Source organism: Quercus robur, chromosome 4 (assembly GCF_932294415.1).
Source record: "Quercus robur chromosome 4, dhQueRobu3.1, whole genome shotgun sequence".
Taxonomy (NCBI): Eukaryota; Viridiplantae; Streptophyta; class Magnoliopsida; order Fagales; family Fagaceae; genus Quercus; species Quercus robur.
The window spans coordinates 1,783,368-1,804,922 of NC_065537.1; the positions used below are offsets into that span (position 1 = coordinate 1,783,368).

At 36.3% G+C, this 21,555-nt stretch overlaps 2 protein-coding genes across 3 annotated transcripts; one reads left to right on the forward strand and one right to left on the reverse strand.

Moving 5' to 3' along the window:
* Window positions 1–1,071: 1,071 nt before the first annotated feature.
* Window positions 1,072–5,093, forward strand: LOC126720312 (TMV resistance protein N-like). 2 transcript variants are annotated; one of them, XM_050422643.1, is made up of 7 exons: window positions 1,075–1,817; window positions 1,919–2,096; window positions 2,697–2,738; window positions 3,032–3,073; window positions 3,403–3,447; window positions 4,610–4,666; window positions 4,759–5,093. In XM_050422643.1, exons 1-7 carry the CDS (start codon window positions 1,297–1,299, stop codon window positions 4,843–4,845), a joined length of 972 nt encoding a protein of 323 aa, XP_050278600.1. In that variant the 5' UTR covers window positions 1,075–1,296; the 3' UTR covers window positions 4,846–5,093. The 2 variants fall into 2 exon arrangements, with proteins under 2 accessions (XP_050278601.1, XP_050278600.1); XM_050422644.1 differs by lacking the exon at window positions 3,403–3,447 and having other exon boundaries at window positions 1,072–1,817.
* Window positions 5,094–5,829: 736 nt separating this feature from the next.
* Window positions 5,830–15,798, reverse strand: LOC126724598 (calmodulin-binding receptor-like cytoplasmic kinase 2). Its single transcript, XM_050429076.1, has 6 exons — window positions 15,479–15,798; window positions 9,321–9,664; window positions 7,193–7,437; window positions 6,900–7,068; window positions 6,728–6,817; window positions 5,830–6,614 (listed from the first exon to the last, which is right to left on the reverse strand). Exons 1-6 carry the CDS (start codon window positions 15,796–15,798, stop codon window positions 6,283–6,285), a joined length of 1,500 nt encoding a protein of 499 aa, XP_050285033.1. The 3' UTR covers window positions 5,830–6,282.
* Between the last annotated feature and the right edge of the window lie 5,757 nt (window positions 15,799–21,555).

Consider the following 21,555-nt stretch of genomic DNA (forward strand, 5'->3'; position numbering starts at 1 on the left):
AAAATTCACTTCACTTATTTTTAAATAAATAATTAGAATTTTAGAAACTCTACCTTAGAGTTTCTCTAGAAACTTTTGAGGATCATAACCCGATTAACATACAAATTTCTTTTTGTAATTTTTAATTTTATTTATTTATTTATTTTTTTGTGTGCGTGATCTTAGAAAGAGATACCAATGACAGTGGGAAATTTTTTTTCTTTTCAAAAATGTATCCAAAGTTGACTGGGAAAGTGGAAACCCAGGAAAAAAGGCTTGGGCGGAAGCACTATAGAAAAAACAAGAGTGGTTGGCGATAATGGGCTGCGAGTGAGGCCTACTCTGGGCCTAAGCGTTTAAAGTGTCTTGAACAACTGTATTCAGTACAGAAATTTTGAGCATTTGACTTTCGAGTTACCGCCGCAATCCCAATTTCCTTCTTTCAACATCCTATTCGTTCATTTCCTCTTCCCTTTCTTCAAATTAACTTCAAAAAAATCTTTATTCTCATTCCCTAATTTATATCCCTCTGCTGTTATTCTTCAAAACTACCTATGTACTGTAGTATCTATAAAAAAAGAACTTAACGAGACATGTTATATGTACATAATATTTTCACAATAAATTTTAAATGATAAATTTATTACAGATTATTATTAGTAAGGTAAAAAAATAATTTTAATAATAAATTTAAATTAAAATTAATAACAACTAACTACTTATAATTTATTATGATAGTATTATAAAAATATTGTCCACCTATCCGTTCTCATTTTAAAATAGATTAAATTTGTAAAAAAAAAGAATGTGTAAAAAAGATAATATCTTGCGTGGGTGGATGTCAAACATTTATCTGTACTTGTCAACAAACAGGAACTGGTTTACTATTGGCCACAGTTAAAAAAATTTTCAAAACTGTGCTTATGACTAATGAATAATGGATAATAAGTATTATTGAGAGAACCCGAGGGCGCCTTTGAAAACCATTAATGGTATTGCGTGTTTGCCACCTGTTTGGCTTGATCACCAAGCTGGAATTATTGACATTATCACATAACCCAAATGGGGGTATATTTGTACTTCTGTCCATTTATTCTCTTAAACCAACAGTGTATATATACCATATAGTACCACCACTGACAGAGCACTCACAATCAAAACAAAAGTGATCTCTAATTTCACTCAGAAAAATCATCCAAGTTTAAGCCATGTCAAGCACAGCTGGTCAGGTCATTAAGTGCAAAGGTGAGCCAGCCACCACACTCTTCCACTTTTTTTATAGATACTACAGTACATAGGTAGGATTATATATTTCCGATGGCTTCTGTGGACACAGTAAACGCTTCCTCCTCCTCTCTTCCCTTTAACAATGTCTTTTCTGAAGACAGAAAGAAATACGATGTCTTTCTCAGTTTCAGAGGCAGCGACACCCGCAATAACTTTACAGACCTTCTATTCGCTGGGATGAATCAGAAAGGCATATCCACATTTAGGGATGCTGAACGGTTCGAACGAGGAAAATCCATTGCTGAGGAGCTATTCATAGCAATAGAAGAAGCAAAATTTGCTGTCGTCATTCTCTCGAGAAACTACGCTTCTTCCCGTTGGTGCTTGGCTGAAGTAACAAAAATCGTTGAATGTATGGAAAAGAAGAAGCTGATAGTTCTGCCAATTTTCCATTATGTGGATCCTCATGATGTGCGGAATCAGAGAGGGGCTTTCGCTGATGCCTTTGCCAAACATGAAGAGCGTTTCAAAGATAGCACAGAGGTTGTGTCTTTGTGGAGATATGCTTTGACAAAAGTTGCTAATATTCCTGGATGGGTTTTAAACTACGGGTAAGAATTCCTTTTCAAAAAATGTTACTTATCGTTGCTTTAATTTCTTCATTGTTCAAATTAGATCTTGATGAGTTTATCCAATCACTCTCCAACCTCAGCGATCCGGAGTCGCAATTGATTGATGAGTTTATCGAATCACTCTGCAACCTCAGCAATCAGATGCCGGAAGATGGTTCCACCAATTGGGATTTACCACCAAGATTTGATGATTCACCAGATGAAGCAGATGATGATGCAGATGAGATGGTGCAGGATTATGTAGCTGATTTGCCACTGGTAAGAAACTTTAATTGAATTCAAACCTACATGGAATTTAATTATTGAATTCTAGATTTTTATTTATTTTTTTAAGTAGTAAACACTGATGTGATTTAGATCAAATTCATAATTTTAATATCAAATTTTAAAAGTAAAGTCTTAGAAGATTTTAGGGAAATCATGAATTGAAGATACCATTTTGTTAGTGTACTTCTAGCCTGATTATATCATTGATTGAACTTGGGAATTTAACACACCTCTTCATCCACTGCCCAATTGGCCAAATTGCTGGTCCCTATCAGATTGGCCTAGAAAACTCCCCACCATGGCAGTTGACTCTCAAAAGTACCTGGGTTAGGATGCTTCTTAAGCCCAACCTCTTCCTCTACATCCAAAGCGTATATTATGAATTTAATGTGAGCGCATGAAGCATTGCTCCCATAGTACTAAATAATTGCTCTAGTTGTTTAGTCATCAAACAGTTGTTTCTAATGTCATACGATAACAATGACAATAATAATGACAAAGATGATTGAGCAACTGAAAGGTAGTTCCATCAATTTGGAATTACCACCAAGATATGATGATTATATCAATGATGCAGTTGATGTGATGCAGGAAGCTCATGTGGTACCAGATGATGTAGCTGATGTGCCACAGGTAAGATACATTAACCCAAAACTACATGGTTATGAATTATTTTATTCTGGACTCTATTTAGAATAATAAAAATTAGTGTGATTAAGAACAAAATTTGTAATTTTTATATCAAATTATAAAAGTAAAATCTTAAAAGACTTTGTTGAAAAATCATGATTTTAAATGTACCATATCTGTTTAAATATATATAACCTTGATTCTAGCCTGATTATGTCATTGATTGAGATAAAATCAAGGACAACCAATATGTCCTTGATAGTGATTGTACTGACAATGCAGTTGATGTGATGCAGGAAGCTCATGTGGTGGAGGATCATGTTGCTAATTTGCCACAGGTAAGTGACATTAATCCAAAACTACATGGTTACAACTTATTGCATCCTGGAATCTATTTAGAATAATAAACATCATTGTGATTTCGAACAAATTTGTGATTTTTAATATCAAACTATAATGTAAAATATTAAAAGACTCTATTGAAATCATGAGTTGAAGATACCATTTTGTTAGTTTACCATATCTGTTTAAATATGTATTGCCTTGATTCTAGCTTGAATATATCATTGATTGAGCTAAAATCAAGGACAATCAATATGTCCTTGATAGTTCCATCAATTGGGATTTACCACCAAGATATGATGGTTGTACTGATGATGTGATGCAGGAAGCTCATGTGGTAGAGGATCATCATGTTGCTAATTTGCAACAGGTAAGAGAGATTAATCCAAAACTACATGGTTACAAATTATTGCATTCTGGACTCTATTTAGAATAATAAACATTAGTGTGATTTAGAACAAAATTGTAATTTTAATATCAAATTATAAAAGTAAAATCTTAAATTGAACTCATGAGTTGAAGATAACCATTTTGTTAGTATACCATCTGTTATATATGTATAACCATGATTATAGCCTGATGTTATCATTGTTTGAGCTAATATCTAGGACAATCAATGTGTCCTTGAGTCTAGTCCCAATCAAGAATCCCCTTGTCCTCCTAGGGTCAACTACAAAGACCTATATATTCAGGAAATCTCATTATATATTTGACAGTAAAATGACATGAAATGACATGGTCAGCCTGATATTTTAGCCTTCCCCATAAAAGAGGTGTAACGGAAAAATAGAGAGGAGTGGAGAAATAAAGAGACAGAGGGAGGGGAAAAGTTGGAAGGAGTGTAATAGTAAGTGTGGACTAACAAGGAGAATATATATATATATATATATATATATATATATATATATATATCTTGAGTTTAAGGAGAACAAAATTTTAAAAAGAAAAAACAAAGTGTAAAAAATAAGTGGATGATGTGGCCGTTGATGTATGTAGCTCAATAGGAGCGTAACAACAATAAATGCTATAGATAAATAAATATAGATATAGATTAATAAACTTATCACCCCAATAGTCAGATTAATATGTAAAATTTGTGAAGGGTATGAGTATTGCTATTTATAGTGTGCTTCGCCTGACTGTGTTACCAGCTTATTAGATTTTAATCATTGCATGCCTTGGCACCTCCATTAAAGCAGTGGGTGGCAAGGTTGTTAAGGAAAGGGACAATGCTTCCATTTTATCTATATACTTTTAGATTATGATGAATGCAAAATATTTAGAAATGAGATTGAACAATTGGTCCTGCTCGGTCAAAACTTGCAGACTCTTCAAGCACTTGGGTTACTAGCTCCATATTAGTTCTGTCATCTGTGACACTATTTTCTAAACCAAACCATTGATGGATCTCTAACAGGGTCATGTTAATTCATCCAATTTATTTTTAAGTCCACATCATTGTTGCCTTTCGGATTTATAAAATTATTATCTATTTCAAATCACGAATTTACTTCTGTCCAATTTGAATCCAGGAATGCGCAATTTGTGTCACTAATGCAAGGGGCATGGCTTTTCTCTGTGGGCACACGGTGAGCTGGGCTGATAATAATAATTTGATGATATTCTCTCCCTCATTTACATGGTGTTGCTAATATTTTGAGATACAATTATTTTATTGCAGACATGTGTGGAATGTGGGGAAAGATTGGACAGATGTCCCATTTGCCGGGAACGGATCATTTACCGTATCAGGTTGTTCTTGGAGTGACCATGCCCAGAGAATTAAATTTAAACTAGATTGCACATGGTCAGGTGTTTATCAAAGATTGTCGATGGTGTTGTCTTCCTTGTGTGTTGTATGATTGTGTCATAAATGTCTATTGTTCTTTTCCATTATTGGAGGATATTTTTCTATAAAATGATAGGTATAAACTCCATCAAATGTTTGTGGCCACACTGTTGCGGCTCGGTTTTGTCTTCCTTGGTATAGTATTATTTGGAATGTTAAATATGATATATTATGTGGTGTTAAGAACTTCGGATTGAAACCATAGAACATATTGATAAGGTTTCTGTTTTTTTTGGGTGATCTTTCCTTTCTTTAGTCTAGACAAGGGATAAAGAAAAACTTTATACATAACCTAGTTTGGAGGTATTCCTACAAACTAGATTAGGCACAATGAAAAAATTGGTAACTTTCTTTGGTCATGTGAGAAGCACATAACCAATTAAATAGACTATTAGACCCAAACAAAGCTTTCTCCTCACACCCTTTTGCTTCTCTCCCTAACCCAACTCTCTCTCCACCAGTCCCAATCTTTTCTCCTCCACTGGTGCCACCATTGCCGATCCTCACCAGGACCTTTCCAAAAGGGAATTACACAATTAGGATTCTAGCGATAGTAATATGATTTGAAATACAAATTAAAAACCCTTACCGATGTTCTCAGATTCCTTCAAGAAGAATTAAAACAATAAACACAATTCAACAAAAAGAAATACACACAAAGCTGGGGAGAAAGTAGAGAACTTACCCATCTCAAACTAAATTTCCTATACACAAGCCAAATCTCATGGACAAATTATAAACGAATTCTTTCCATATTCTAGCAACAATTGAACCTTCATGAAGATTATAGGCTTCATCCTACCATGAAACATCTTGATTCAAAGACTCGACTTCGTTGATGCTCACTACTCTCACCTTAGAGATCTCTTATGCTATTTCTCTCAATGTTATCTTATTGAAGTGCTCATGGAATAGGATGAGAGTGAACTGACATCTGAAGCTAATGCCTCTCTGTACTCTTTACGGATACGCCAAAGGATTCCTGCACACCTCCTCATGCTAGGCCGATTCTGGCTACATGTAGCCAAACATTGTAAGGCTAGTTCAAGAATCTTATCAACGGCTAAGATATTTGCAGCATCACATGCCAGCTTTGGGTCCAAGGTTGAAATAGCTTCTCAATCAGTAAACTTCTTCATGGCCTGAACTTAAAATCAAGTCGCATTAGGGTAAAGAATTTTCTTAGTTTTGGAAAATGTTCAAGTGTAACTTATCCAGTTAAAAGAAGGAAAGAGTTGGAAAATTGTTGCAAAGGCTAGGTAAGATACTTTGATGGACGTGTGAAGATAATCATATGGATTTTTGTTAAACAGTCATGGAAGTTTCTTTTACTCTGTTTTTGCAGGAAATTGTTAATCAAATTTCAAAATTGCTAGCGACCAAAAGAAAAGTCTTAACAGAATCATACCATTTTGCCGTTATCCGCTCCTTCAGTTCTTGTTTTGTTTTGATTGAACGCCTGCCCGTGACTAGTTCAACCAATAACACACCAAATGAAAACACATCACTCTTCTCAGTAAACTGAGAGGTTCTGGGGTACTCTGGGTCCAAGTAGCCAGTAGTTCCTTTAACACCTGAATCATTGTCAGCTGCCAGTGTAGCAAAACCAAAGTCGGCTATCTTGGCTCTAAAGTTTTCCCTGAGGAGAATGTTGGAAGATTTTATGTCTCTATGAATGATAGGGTGATCTACAAGGGAACCGACAGAAAATCATGTTGGATCTTTTGAAATAGATTCTAAACGCAAATAACTTTTTAATTTTGACAGGACAAATGAATTAAGTCACCCCAGAGGTGTATACCTGTATACATATGAAGATAGGTGATGGCATGGGCCACATCAATTCCAATATCTAGCCGTGCAGCAAGGCTCAGAATATTGCCACGAATACCTGCAGTAGTTCTCGGATCAAATTTCAGGAACTCAAGCACACACAGAGTAAATGAAAGTAAAGCCACACTAAAAGAACTCACAATCCAAATGTTCTCTGAGGGTTCCATTGGGAACATACTCCAAAACAACAATATTTTCATCTTCTTGCTCCAAATATCCATAAAACTTGACCAGATTCAAATGTTCCACCTTCGCTAGAGTTTGAATCTCACTCTGGAATTCCACTTCTAAATACTTATCATATACACTCTGCAAAGAAAAAACAAGTACTTGTCAAAGCTCTATGTCACACATTTGTTGTCTTAAATGTGAAGTTCCATAAGTTTGTGTCAGACCCAGAAAACGGAATTATCATAAACAACTTTCACCGAACCTTCTTCGAACGTTTTACCGCAACCAAGGTTCCATCTTTGAGTCTCCCCTTGAAGACTTTTCCAAACCCACCTTGTCCGATCTCAAAAGAGAGGGAGAAATTCCTTGTGGCCTCGAGGGTTTCCTTTATATTGAATTTTACACCCCCAGGCTTCTGTACATGTATTGAGTTATTGGCACTGATTAGATCCGCTCGATTCAAAACACGTTTCCTCTCACTACCAGCTCTTGAAGCATCCAATACATCTAAGAAATCAACAAATAAGTAGTTCATTGTAATTCATCCCACAGATACAAATCAATATTGATTTAACATAACGCACATAGATCTATAGCATTCATCAGATATACCAACAACAAAAAAAGAAGATACTAAAAAAAAAAAAGTGTACTTTTGAGTTTGTTTGGGATGCAATAAAAAGTTCAGTTCCCTTTTTAGTTTTGTTTGGTACAATGGGTTCCATTGTACTTTTTGATATTATTCGTAGGTATTTAGTTAGCTTTTAACTTTTTTTTTCTACACTTTTAGCAAAAAGTTTTTAATTTCAGCTAAATAAATCGTTCCCAAATTGTTAATGCACAACTCTCAGTTTTGTAGGGTTTGGGAGAAGTGATTGGTAAATTTATTGTTTTTTTTTTTTTTTTTTTTTTTTTTTTTTTGGAATTTTGGAATTTTGGTGGAAAGTACTTGCCTTTGCACCAAGGCCCGACTTCTTAAAATTGAAAATCCTGGAACTAGTCTCTCTCTCTCTCGTTTGAGACTTTTCATAACTTGATAGTTAAGGACTTAAATTTGATAAACAAAGAGCTTAGCACAAATGATTTGAAAGAGTTTGGCTATGTATGACAAACATATTAACATACCAGTTTTGAATTTTATTTATTTTTTTAAGTTTGTTTCTTTTCTCAGTTCACACAGTATCCTCAGCAAGCAACTAATACAAACTTCTGAATTCAGATCTTGAAAATCCAAAACCAGCCAAAATTGGGAATCTATTTCTTTTGAATATAGTACTAGAAGTTAGAGAGAAAATGGGAATTTTTTGTTGTTTAGCAGAGGAGGGAGGTTTGAATTCGGGAACTAGAATTTACCAAGGTTTTCATATCCGGACCGTTTATTGAACTGTAAAAGGGAGAGGTTCAAGGTTTTTAAGGTCGAATCAAAATTGAACCGGGGTCAAACTGTGATGACGTCATAATTAATTTAATAATTATTTAAAATATAAATAAATTAATTAAACTTAAGAGAGGAGTATTCTTATTATCTTTTTTTTTTCTTTTTTTTGGTTAACTGTGGACTAATTATCAAAAAAAGTGTAGTGATTTTCTAGTTTTATATTTTTCAGATCAACGTGGCACTCTAATTTTTATAAAACTAAAAAAAAAAAAAAAAAAAAAAGTTGAATAACTTAGAAATCAAAACGTGGCATTGTCATTTCTTTTAATCTTATTTGATTACCTCCACCAACCTCCACTTTCTTTTAATGCCCCACCAACCTCCACTTTCTTTTAATCTTATCTGATTACCTCATTCTTCTCTACTTTTTAGTTTTCAGTCTTTTCTTTTCTCTTCGTTAGTTTCTAAGTTTAACTCTACTCTCTCTTCTGCAGATACGGAAGAAGCATCAACGGCAACGCTAAGATGTAATCTACCAAAAAAATATTACCTTCTGTGTTGGGGGGTATAAGTAGGATTTCTTTCTAGTAATTTACTAAGAATGTTTTCCCTTATTTTCCCTCAATTTTATTTCTATATATGGGTTGGTTTTGAAAATCAGCTCTGACTATGTCACCGCACCGGCGTCGGAAAGGTCATCAAGTTCCATTCGCCTGCATCGGCTCTTTCAGTCGGCCCAAAGCTTGGTACAGTTTGGTCGGTGAGGATCCGTTTTTCTGTGTTTTTTTATTTTTTATTTTTTAAGGTTCAGATTCAAAGAAAAATAGGGAACCATGAGAAGTGGTCTGATCACGGTTCTCAGAACCGTGAGGTCTGACCGCAGTTCACATAGGTCCCTATTTTTTCCCATTGAACGGTTCTTGAGGCTAAAAGAATTACAAAAAGGAGCGGTTCGAGGTTTTCCCAGTCGGACCGTATGATCTAATCCGGATTTCAAAACCATGGAATTTACCTCTGAAGCTGCTTGTCTGGATTGTGTGTCTTTTAGGCGTTGCTAATGCTGATATGGAAGGATCAGTCAAATTTATTTCATCATTTTCGGAAACATTGTCTGTTTGAGACCTAGCTGGTGGGAATAATGGCATTATGAAATTGGAATAAAGAGAAAAATTTGGAGGTATTTCATTGGATTCTGAACTAGCATTAGTTTCAGGGTCAAAGTTGTAGGCTGGGAAGAGTGATGCAATGGAAAGCTGCATAGGGAAGTCTGGAGTTGGATTTTTTTCCATTCCATATCCAACTGCCAGGGTTTGAGCTATTGTTGGCAACAAATTTTGCAACCAAAAATATCGAAATCTGATGAGAAAATATTTAATTCTCATTAATTAGCAAAAGTTAAAACTCTCTTTTTAATTTTACACTCTATAAGAGCATTTCATTGCCAATGATATATATATATATATATATATATATATATATATATATGTATGTATGTATATTACTTTTCTACCAATTAAGAAATTTATAAATCATTGGCAAAATATATACACTATCATCTTCTTCCGAAGAAATTAATTAAAAAAAAAAAAAACTAATATCAATTATCCCAAGAGAGGATTAAGAACATCCACATTAGCTCATGTAAAAATTTTTGTTTATTTTAGCATAAGAAATTACTTTTTCTATTTTACTTAACCACTTTCTAAAACACCCTACATTAGATTATGGAGAAATTGCAGTAAACCCACCTGTAGTTTAGCTTAGAGCATCCAAAGTTCCGAGTTTTCTTGAATTGAGTTGGGTTGCGGGGCTTGGGGGTTTCTTGGAGAGAGTTCATGGGTGGTAGATTGGATGCTAAGTTTGATGAAGCTAAGGTTAAGTCTAAAGCAAGAATTATAGACGCTATGTTCTTTTAGATTGCCTCTGATGGGTGGAAATTCAAGAATTTTAGGGTTTTGGAGGAAGAGAGCTTGGTGTATTTGACTGTGAATCTTCCAAATGGGACTAGTTTGCTTAGGAGGGAAATGTTTGTTAGTGGCTTCGTACCTTCTACGTATGCCGAAGAGGTTTGTGGGAGACAATCATAGGGGTTTAAGGGAATGCAGTGTAGCAATGTGTAGGAACAGTTGTAGAAAAGTTTAAGGCAAAGGCATTGAGGAACTTGAAGACTCATAATCTGAAGTAAAACAGACCATCATGGCCTTTTTGGACCCTTACACATACTTGAAATCATTGCGCAAGGCAAAAATGCACTAGTAGAAATCATGGGCGACGAAGTTGGAATTGCATGAACTTTGGCAAGCTAAAGTGAAACATCCTTCTAAGTAATAGTCATTCCTTTTCCATGAGGCACCCTCCAAAATTGGCAAATTCCACCGTTTAGCTCCTGAAAACTGCGATTTTGTCGTTTATAGTAACTTTCATTTCCTTAATAACTTTTTGCTCAAAAGTCAAAATAAGATCCTGCTTGTTTTGGGACGACCCTTAAGGTAAGTAATTTATGATTTTGCATTTAACTCAATTTTGTCATTTTTTTTAAATTTATGTATTTTGTCACCTAATCGCGTAATTAGTGTGAAATAGGGTTTCATATGTTTCCTAATTGTCCTAGAGTTTTAGTTTCTTAGTATTTATATTTTTTTTGTAGCCGTCAAAGGCAAGTCAAATTATTATTAATATAATTGTAGAGTTTTTTTCTCAAACTTTTCTCTAATGTATTCCAATTTATCTCCTTGTGGATTTAGGGAACCTCTTGTGGATTTAAGGTTTACTACCCAAAAACTAACAGTTTAGTTTCTATCCAACAAAGAAAGTATCATGTGTGCTTTCTTCAAGCTTTTGCAACATTAGATGTATTGAATGATTAAACTTTCTTGTTAGTTTCAAGGGTTCAATGGTTTGATAAAGGACTTTAGCAAGGAGCTTTCATTGTTCAAGACCATTACTAATAATTTTTTCACACTCACTAATTTGGTTAATTACAAGTCTCATATTCGAAATAACTTTCATAAGTATCAGTTGTAGGAGTACAGACAAGCCGGATTGCTTAGAGTACCATTACGTGAGTATGAGAGTGTGAACTTTGGGCCTGTATATACAATGGTGGAAAATATACTGAATTCAATTTGAGCACTAAATTTTTAGGGATAATTAGTTAATTACAGTAAATTCTATTTTCATTTTGCCTATCCGTGGTTTAAAACTTAACACTTTTCCCAATAAAGGTTATTTCCGTTTAGTCTCTGTTACCCATCTCTGTTATCATCGTTAAAAAAAACATTTTTTAGATGAAAACAAACATAAAACGAATCAAAAAATTAGGGTTTGGTATTAAAAATAAATGTATATGAATGTAACAAATAAAATTCCAAACAACTACAAATCAAATTGTTTGAAATTAAAACAAGTACAAATCAATGAAATGCCCACAAATTATGGAGAGTCCACATATTACTGTTGGAAAATCTGGTTTTACATCTCATACAAAACACACAACGGAAGCAACAGTCACGAATCTACTTCATTCATAAGAGATAACATGTAACCTTGAATTCTAAAACAAAGCATAAAAAGCGTACCTTGATGCAATGAAATTCAAAACCAAGACTTGAGAATACCTTTAATCTTCATCTTAATTCCACATGATGCCTAAGAAGTGTGGTCTCTCAATCAGTCCTTACGTACGTTGATTTTCAAAGAAAAATACTTCTTCTTCTCCTTGCAGTGAAAAACCTTTTTTTTTTTTTTTTTTCATCATACGTACATTATAACTACTCTGGTAGTTACTTTATTTAATAACTCTTATTAAATAAAAATTTATTATCTAATTGGGTTAGCCTTTTGAGCTGACCCATTTGGGCTTTAGTTTGTGGCTTGAGATGGGACCAAAAGGAACAAATAAGACTCTAACTCCAATGGGCCTTGGGCTTTTTTGTCAACTCTTGACAAGTCCAAAGTTACCATTAATTATATTTAATACCACTATAGAAATATAATTATACTCTAGACCTTATTAATAAATTATATCACAAGACTCTAATGATATTATTTAACCCCTCTATGAAATATCTATAGTGAACAAAATCATAAGGAACTGTTATTTTGTAAACAATTATTTTATCCTGTGAGTAATCGGTTTAATTTTATAGTTATTCACATTTATTGAAAAAACATTTCAATAAATATAAGCTTTAGTAACCCTTTACTAAAGTGGGTGCCCTAAATAACCAGTTCCCATTAAACTTATCTCAAGAGGATATTTTGTATCTCTATAAAAAGAGATTATAGATTTCATTTTGAGAATATGTGTTCCCTTAACACTACGTGTGGTTACCCAACATACTAAAGTTTTGACCTATAAATATTAGATCTCACTCCTGATATATCAAAGTAACTTGCATTTCATGATTAGGTTCACTATCCTCTCAGGATTGAGAGTCTATGAAATTAGGAGTCATGAGATTAATTATTCAGGTGACAGTTGTTGATTGAATAATTAATCTCACAACGGTCCAGTTCAATATGCCTTAACTTTTAAAACACATCAACACATCAACTAAAAGTCTCCACTTTCATGATCAAGACAAACCATCTTAGTTGATGTATTATAGTCTTCGTAGATGAAACACCCAATTTCATCACCGATTACGAACTATATTTTGATTTTACAAGGAACTTGTAATTTATATCTTCTGTGACTAAATCACATAAATCACATACAATGCATCTCATGGACTATGATAATGTCCCATTAGTTCATTAATAAATAGTCTCATATAATTAAACAATTTAATTATTTATGACATGCCAATAAATTGGATTTTAGGGCGTAAACCCCAACAATTACAACAAACACAGAACCCAACACAAGATCTCAGAGAGAGAGAGAGAGAGACACACACACACACACACAAATCACAACACAAAAAATAAGTTCCACCATAGGTATGGGTTTGGTTTAGATCAGAAAGAGAGAGAAGAAAAGCTTGAGTAATGGGTTCTGGTCTGGTGCTGATTTGTTGGTTGTTGTGATTGTGGGTTTCTTTTTGTTTTGGCTGGTAGATGTTGTTACTCCGTTCACTGCCACTATTGACAATGAAGGTTCTCTTTGGTGTTTGTGGGTTTCTTTAAAATGCATAGATGTAACTTATAGCCATTAAGCTTGTGATCAAACTTTTACCCCAAAAAGGAAAAGGAAAAATTGTAATTTGACCGATCAGCTACTTGTAATCAAATTCATATTCCTAGTACGCAGAAATTGAAGAAAAACTCAAGTGCACAGAGAAAACTCAATTACCCATGGCATAACAAATCAACAACTAAAAACGTCTATTAATCACTATGCGAGTAACAATACTTTCTTCAAGATAAATATAGTAAACGAAAATTGCCCCCAAATTGCCATCGGGAAGGTGCAGACATTGTAATAGATTGACTTTCTAATCTTAAATTTCCGTTCCTAAGAACTAGCATAAACAATGAATTCATTCTACCAAGTCTAATGCAGATATTCCATTCCTAGGGTATCGTCCTATGTGATTGAAACAGCCATTACAAGCATTCAGATGAATCTCCAAAACCATGAATTTAATTCACCGCATAAACAATCACAGCAATAACCATTTTGTGTTCTGGGTTTGAAATTTCTTTTTGATTTGAGTCATGTTCTAAGAGATGCATATTCCTAGGTTTAAAATAGCCCATTTTGATCTTGTTTTCTTTTGTTTTTTTTGTTTTTCTTGTTTTGGGAGGAGAGAGACATAAAATGAGAATAAAAAAACTTATTTACTCCTCTTTTTTAACAGAGGTGGATAACAAGGACTAAACGTAAGTAACATCAGGTGAGTAAAGTGTTAAGTGAAAATGGGTCAAATCATAGGTGAGTTTACTATAATTATACCAAATTTTTACAAAACCCCCCATTTTTTATCTTGTTTTTCTAATGTTTTTTATGCTTTGGGAGAAGAGAGACATAAAAGCAGAGCTAAAAAACCTATTCACCCTTGTTTTTAACAAAGGTGAGTTACAGGAGACAAATAGAACTTGTCTCGAGTTGATAAAATGACATTTTTTAAACTACAAGTAAAGTGATTTCAGGCCAAACCATAGGTGATTTTACTGCAATTACACCTTAGATTTTCTATTCTAACTCTGTTTCATTAAATATCTAACTAATCTTTTCTCTAAAATATATATATATATATATATATACATGTCTAAAATATCCTCTGAGTTATCATAGTTGTTTAACCATTTGGAAGTTTCGAAATATCATGCTTAACAAATGTGATAGTGACAAGTAGAGTTATAGACTGTACTATGTGATTTGCAACCCTAGTATCCATAATACGAGTATCTCCCCATATGCATGTCTATTAACCACTTTTTCAATAAATATCAAATGCCTTAAATCACAACTAAAATTAAGACTATGAAATTTTTTCCAAGAAGGAATATTACCTGCCATACAAGTGGAATGAGTGACTGGCTGAATTACATTGTTGGCCATGTGAACTTATTTCTTAGCGAAATCAAAATTGCCTGATTGAATTGGAGTTCCCAGCATAGCCAAGAATTGTTGGCATTGCTCTTGATTGAATGAAAATGAAGTAGAAGCAGAAGTAGAGTTATTTTCAACTTGTTCATCTTGAAGATTGACTTGGTGTACCACTATGGGCTTCTTTCCCTTTAGCTTGAAGCTATTAGGGTAGTCATGGATCTTGTAACACTTCTCAACAATGTGACCCATCATACCAGAGTGACTATAGGTGGGATTTCCCCCCCCCCCCCCTATTATTATGGTTATCTGAAGAAGAAGATACCTTAGTAACTAGGGTTGTTGATTCAACAAAATTTGAGCCCTAACTTGAGCATAGGAGTCATTAAGACCCACTAAGAATTGCATCACTAAATCTTGGTGCTGAAGATCACTGAGTTTCTTACCTAAGTTGCACGTGCAAGATCCACAAGAACACGTTGGAAAAGGTCGAAAATTTTGCAATTGCTCACATAAAGCCTTCAAATGAGTGAAATATGAAGTAATTGACGATTGACCTTGAGTAATACCAGCAATATCCTTTTGTAATTGAAAAACTCGTGGTCTATTTCCTTGTGAATGTCTCCCCTTAAGATTGTTCTAGATTTCAAGAGCAGTGTCTCTACAGATTATACTTGTAGTAATTTCTTGAGAAATGGAATTGAGGATCTACAAAGCAACTATTTTGTTGCAGCAAATCCAAGCTTGAATTGCCGATGGTGTCATGACCATTGGAGATGAGAGTCAATTTGCCATCAATAAACCCTAACTTGTTCTTGGCAATCAATGCCATTTGCATTGATCTTGCCCAAGTTGGGTAATTTTCTCCCACAAGAGGTTGATACACAAGCATGGCACCACGGCTATCTCCGTGGTGCAAGTACAAAGGATTTGAAGGATCATCAAAGATGGATGAGCTTTGTGAAGAGGATGAAGAAGTTGAAGTCGATGCCATTTAAATGGAAGTGTTTTCGACTTGCTGCTCTTACCATAAATCAAAATCTGACCAAAAAAAAAAAAAAATCTAATTCTCATAATTACAAAAGAAGTTACAACTTTGTTTTTATACTCTAGAAACAAAGTAAACAAATTTGAATTGGGAACGTAACTAACTAAATAATGAACTTAACCTTTTTTTTTTTGGTTGAGAAAAACTAATGAACTTAACCGATTGGTTACTTACAATATGACAGCATTTCATATGATAACTACTTACTAACAAAAACTGTACACTATACGACCTGTAGCATTGTAAATAATAACAATTAAACTATAGTCCTTTATGCAGACTGTACAAGAAATTCAGCTGAATGCTTATTGCTTTGTTTCTTGACAAAAACTACGAAATGATAAATTGCAAATATATATATTCAGATACTAAAATTTTCTTGTCTAACTCAAAGTTCTTTGAAACTTACTTGGATCATTTTGGTGCTTCCACATGATACCAATCTATGACAAAATATTCTGTGAAATTGAATTAGGAGGAAGAAAGAATTGCATACAGAAATGGTACTTTATAATTTATAGTAAGAATTTGGAAATTCTAGGATGGAATTCAGCAAAGATACTCACAGTTTCCGCGTGAGAGTACTTTCCAAGAAGAAATAAAATATAAGACAAAAGAGAGAGTTTCCTGCACTGAACAGTTTCTACTAGGGACAAAAAGTGTGTTTTGTAGCTTTATCTGTGAGTCAAAATGTGACTTTGGCCAATTTAATTGCTGAGAGCATTCACATCTTGGGACAACTCAATTGCTAGCTGAAGAGGAAGAATATTGAGATGATGGATCAAAATATATAGATGATGGGTCCATTTGGATGGGCTTAATAGATCTAAATAGGTGGGCTGGATGTGGATGGATCTAGTATGGACGGACCAGGGTGGACGGACCAAAGGGCCACGTGGCACTAACTTGATCATTATGTGGCTCTAAGGAATCTTAAATGGAAATGACTTGCGTCTTATGATTAACCCTAGCCTGTAGAATCCCAACATGAATAGAATTCTAATACAAAGAAGATTCTGGAAAATACGCCCATTAATGAGTATCTTCCCTGTATGGAAAAGGTTTGTTGCGCAAGCATAGGAGTTTGGTTCTACACTACTATAAAAACCCAAAGACCCTCAGAAAACAGGTATGCATAATTTACCCATTTCTAGCACTCTAGAGTTGTGAGAATAGTTCTAACTTGACCTTTGGAGGGTATTTGGCCGACACCATACCAGTGCTCTTTGTTAGGTCTTCTCTGTTTATTGTATAGGTATTGTTTCGAGCGTACGAGGACTGTGTAGCTCATTGGTGATTTTTTGGCATCATCAAATGGCACCGTCTGTGGGAAAGACTGCGACTTGTAAGCCACACAAATGCTTCCCGGACAAAGAGTTATATGGTACTTACTCGCTTGATGGCAACCACCAACAACGTTCAGGGAGATGAGCCACAACCTACTACCCTGGAGAGACAGGTCCAAACCCTTACAGTGGTAGTGGAACGCCTCATTAGACCAAACCAAACCTTGAGGAATAGCTGCGACAGAAAAACGCAGCGATGGGAAACCAAGAGGAAGATCAAGAGGGTACTAGTACTAATCGAAGGAACTAGAAGGGGCCGGAAGGTAGTAACGCCCCAAATAGACCAGATAGACAAGACATGAGCCATCCATTTGTTACTGATATAGCCCTGCCCCACATTGTCGAAGAGATGCAGATGATGAAAGAACAGATGGAGTGCATGATAAGCGTGCTCAAGGCAAGAGTTTCTAATGATCTCGACGATCTAGTCCACCGAACAGATTCACCATTCACCATGTCTATCAACTCTTTCCCCATTTCTCTAAAGTTTCGTATGCCGCAAGTGGAAAACTACGACGGAAACAAGGACCCGCTAGATCACTTAGAGTCTTTCAAGACCCTGATGCACCTTCAGGGGATACCGGACGAGATCATGTGTAGGGCCTTCCCCATTACGTTAAGGGCCCTGCAAGGATATGGTTCAGCAAGCTGACGCCCAACTCCATTAGTTCCTTCAAAGAATTGAGCACCCAATTTGCATCGCACTTCATCGAGGGACATAGGTATAAGAAGCCTACTGCATGCTTGATGAATATTAAGTAGTGGGAGGATGAGACGTTGAGGTCCTACATAACCCGTTTTAATAAGGAAGCACTCTCGATTGACGAGGCTGACGATAAGATTCTCGCAGTAGCCTTCACGAACGGATTGTGAAAGGGTAAATTCTTATTCTCCTTATACAAGAATGACCCAAAAATCATGTCAGATGTGCTTTACAGGGCCACCAAGTACATGAATGCTGAAGATGCGCTGCTGGCACGCAAAGAAAAACCCAAGAAGAGAGAGAGGCAGGAGGAAGCCCGGCAGGATAAGGGTAGGAAGATGGCTAGAATAGGAGAAAAAAGAGATGATCGATGATCCAAGCCCTCGACGGGGAGGTTTACAAACTTCACCCCCTGAATACCCCATTTGATCAGGTCCTATTGCAGATCAAAGATGAAGGAGCCTTAACTTTCCTCGGCAAATTGAAGGGTGATCTCAGCAAGTGTCCCAGGGATAAATATTGCTGTTTCCACTGAGACCACGACCATGATACGTCTGATTGCTATGACTTAAAGCAACAGATAGAAGGCCTCATTGGACAAGGAAAAATGCAAAAGTTCATTAGCAAGGAAGGAATAGAACAAAATCAAGGATCACCAGCTCGAAGAGAAAATGAGCGACCCAGGCCACCCATGGGAGATATAAGGATGATCACAGGGGGTAGCACTTCTAGTTCCTCTAAGAAGGCACGTAAGGCATACCTACGGATGGTTCAAAACATTCAACTAACAGGGTACGCCTCGAAGATGGCGTAGGTTGACAATCCCGTCATTGGGTTCACAGAGGAAGACGCTCGACGGCTCCACCACCCCCATGATGATGCACTCGTAGTCAGTATACGGGTAGGAGACTATAATACCTACAGGGTGCTGATAGACAACGGAAGCTCCGCAGATATTTTGTACTATTCGGCCTTTCAGCAAATGAGAATAGAGAAGGAACAATTGATCCCAGTAAGCGCCTTGCTCGTAGGTTTTGGAGGAACAAGGATGTACCCACTAGGTGCGGTCATCCTACCGATAACAGTTGGAGATTGCCTTTAGCAAATCACGAGGGACGTAACCTTCCTAGTCGTTGATTGCTCATTCGCGTACAATGCCATACTGGGCATCCTATTTTGAATTCATGGAAGGCTGTAACATCAACCTATCATCTAATGATCAAGTTCCCCATTGAGTATGTGGTAGGAGAAGTAAAAGGCGATCAGGTAGCAGTGCGTGAATGCTACATTGTGATGCTAGAAATGGATGACCACTAGCAAACCATGTGCATAGAGGAATAACAAGCAGCAGAGCCTGTAGAAGAACTAGAGGAAGTAACCCTTGATGACTCCAAACCTGAGCGGACGACTAGAGTGGGCACGTTGGCTAGACAATCAGTTCGTAACGAGCTCATGACATTTCTAAGGGAGAATCAAGATGTATTTGCCTAGAGTCACGAGGACATGCCAGGGATTAACACTTCAGTCATAGTTCACAAATTGAATGTGTCACCCTCATCCTCTCCTATTTGATAGAAGAAGCACGTGTTCGCTCAAGAGCGAGACAAAGCGATAGCAGAGGAGGTTCGGAAGTTGTTAGAAGCAAATTTTATTCAAGATGTATACTACCCAGACTGGTTGGCAAATGTGGCTATGGTAAAAAAGGCTAATGGAAAGTGGAAGATGTGCGTAGACTTCACGGACCTCAATAGAGCCTGCCCCAAGGACAGTTACCCGCTTCCACGAATAGATACCTTGGAAGACTCGACCGTGAGACATCAGCTGCTGAGCTTCATGGATGTATTCTCTGGATATAACCAGATCAGAATGGATGAGGCTGACCAAAAGGATGCACAGGCTTATGTCAAAGCTTGCAACAAATGCCGAAGATTTGGTAACATCGTTAGACAACTGCCAGAAGAACTTACCCCTATGACGGCCCCGTGGCCATTCGCTCAATGGGGATTAGATATCATGGGCCCCTTTCTGATAGCAGTCAGGCAGTTAAAGTTTCTAGTAGTTGGCATTGACTACTTCACCAAATGGGTGGAGGCAGAAGTCCTAGCCATTATCACAAAAAAAAAAAAAAATTCGAAATTTTGTCTGGAAGAACATCATTTATAGGTATGGGATACCTAGGGTGCTTGTCTTTGACAATGGAAGGAAATTCGACAACAACGCATTCAGGGATTTTTGCTCAGAGCTAGGGATTAAGAACCACTACTCGTCATTTGCTCATCCACAAGCCAATGGACAAGTTGAAGTTACGAACCGTTCCTTGCTCAAAATCATCAAGACTCGGCTTGAGAGGGCAAAAGGCATATGGCCGGAGGAACTACCAAGTGTCCTGTGGGCATACCAGATAACAATAAGGACACCTATAGAGGAGACGCCATTTTGACTAGCATACGGGAGCGAGGCAGTCATCCTAGTAGAGGTAGGGGCTCACAAGCTACCAAGTGGATAATTATGATGAAAGTAAGAACGATAAAGCCCTTCGCTTGCAACTAGACCTGATAGACGAAGTGCGAGCAATAGCAGAGCAAAGACTGGGGCGATACCAGAACCTTATGGTAAAGAACTACAACTCCAAAGTCAAGCACAGAGACTTCCAGGTTGGAGACTTAGTCTTGAGGAAGGTAATGGGCGTAGCCAAAGATCCTACCCAAGGAAAGCTCGGCCCCAACTAGGAGGGACCCTACAGAGTCACATCATGGCAAAGGAAAGGAACTTGCCATCTAGAGACATTAGACGAGCAACAGCTGCAACATCCATGGAACGCTGAGCATCTATGAAAGTAGTACCATTAAAAATGACGATGTGGAAAGCAACATTCGACGGATCCTTATTTTATTCACATTTTAATTATTGCAACATTCTCCAGTTTCCTAGTTTTAACTACATAGATAGTTTATTTTTGCTACAATACTTTAAGCATTATTTTTAAGCTTCTTTTCCCTTTAAAGAGCTACTTTTGGTTTAATAATAAGAGGAATATTCAGATATGACTGATATGTTTTCTACAAAAGTGGATGGCCCATCCAAGAAGGGTGGAAATTTTATTAAGTCCATAAAGTGGACGGCCCATCCAAGAAGGGTGGAAATTTTATTAAGTCTATAAAGTGGACAACCCATCCAAGAAGGGTAGAAGTTTATGGTCCATAAAGTGGACGGTCCATCTAATAAGGATGGAAATTTTAGTCCATAAAATGGATGGTCCATCCAAGGAGGACGGAAACTTTCTAAGAAGGATGGAAATTTGTCCATAAAGAGGACGGTCCATCCAAGATGGGTGGAAATTTTATGTAGTCCATAAAGTGGACGGTCCACCCAATAAGGACAAAAATTTTATAAAGTCCGATGGTTCATCCAAGTAGGATAAAAACTTTATAGAGTCCACAAAGTGGATGATTCATCCAAGAAGGATGGAAACTTTATTTAATCCACAAAATGGACGGTTTGTCCCTAGAGGATTGAAATTTGTCCATAAAATAGACGGATGAAAGTGTTATTATTTACAAGGTGGATGGATCATCCACCCAAAAAATGAACGGATCCAACTTAAGGACAGGCCCAACTCAATAAATATTCACTGCCAATGGGTGGACGAACTCA

Excerpts from the sequence above, each read along its gene's own strand:
- LOC126720312 (XM_050422643.1), top strand. The coding sequence starts at position 1,297 with ATGGCTTCTGTGGACACAGTAAACGCTTCCTCCTCCTCTCTTCCCTTT. Across the intron at positions 3,074-3,402 it reads ATGTTGCTAATTTGCCACAG|GAAGCTCATGTGGTAGAGGA; the intron begins GTAAGTGACATT and ends GATGTGATGCAG. Across the intron at positions 4,667-4,758 it reads CTTTTCTCTGTGGGCACACG|ACATGTGTGGAATGTGGGGA; the intron begins GTGAGCTGGGCT and ends ATTTTATTGCAG.
- LOC126724598 (XM_050429076.1), bottom strand. The coding sequence starts at position 15,798 with ATGGCATCGACTTCAACTTCTTCATCCTCTTCACAAAGCTCATCCATC. Across the intron at positions 7,438-9,320 it reads CCAGACAAGCAGCTTCAGAG|ATGTATTGGATGCTTCAAGA; the intron begins GTAAATTCCATG and ends TTGATTTCTTAG. Across the intron at positions 7,069-7,192 it reads CGGTAAAACGTTCGAAGAAG|AGTGTATATGATAAGTATTT; the intron begins GTTCGGTGAAAG and ends TTTTCTTTGCAG.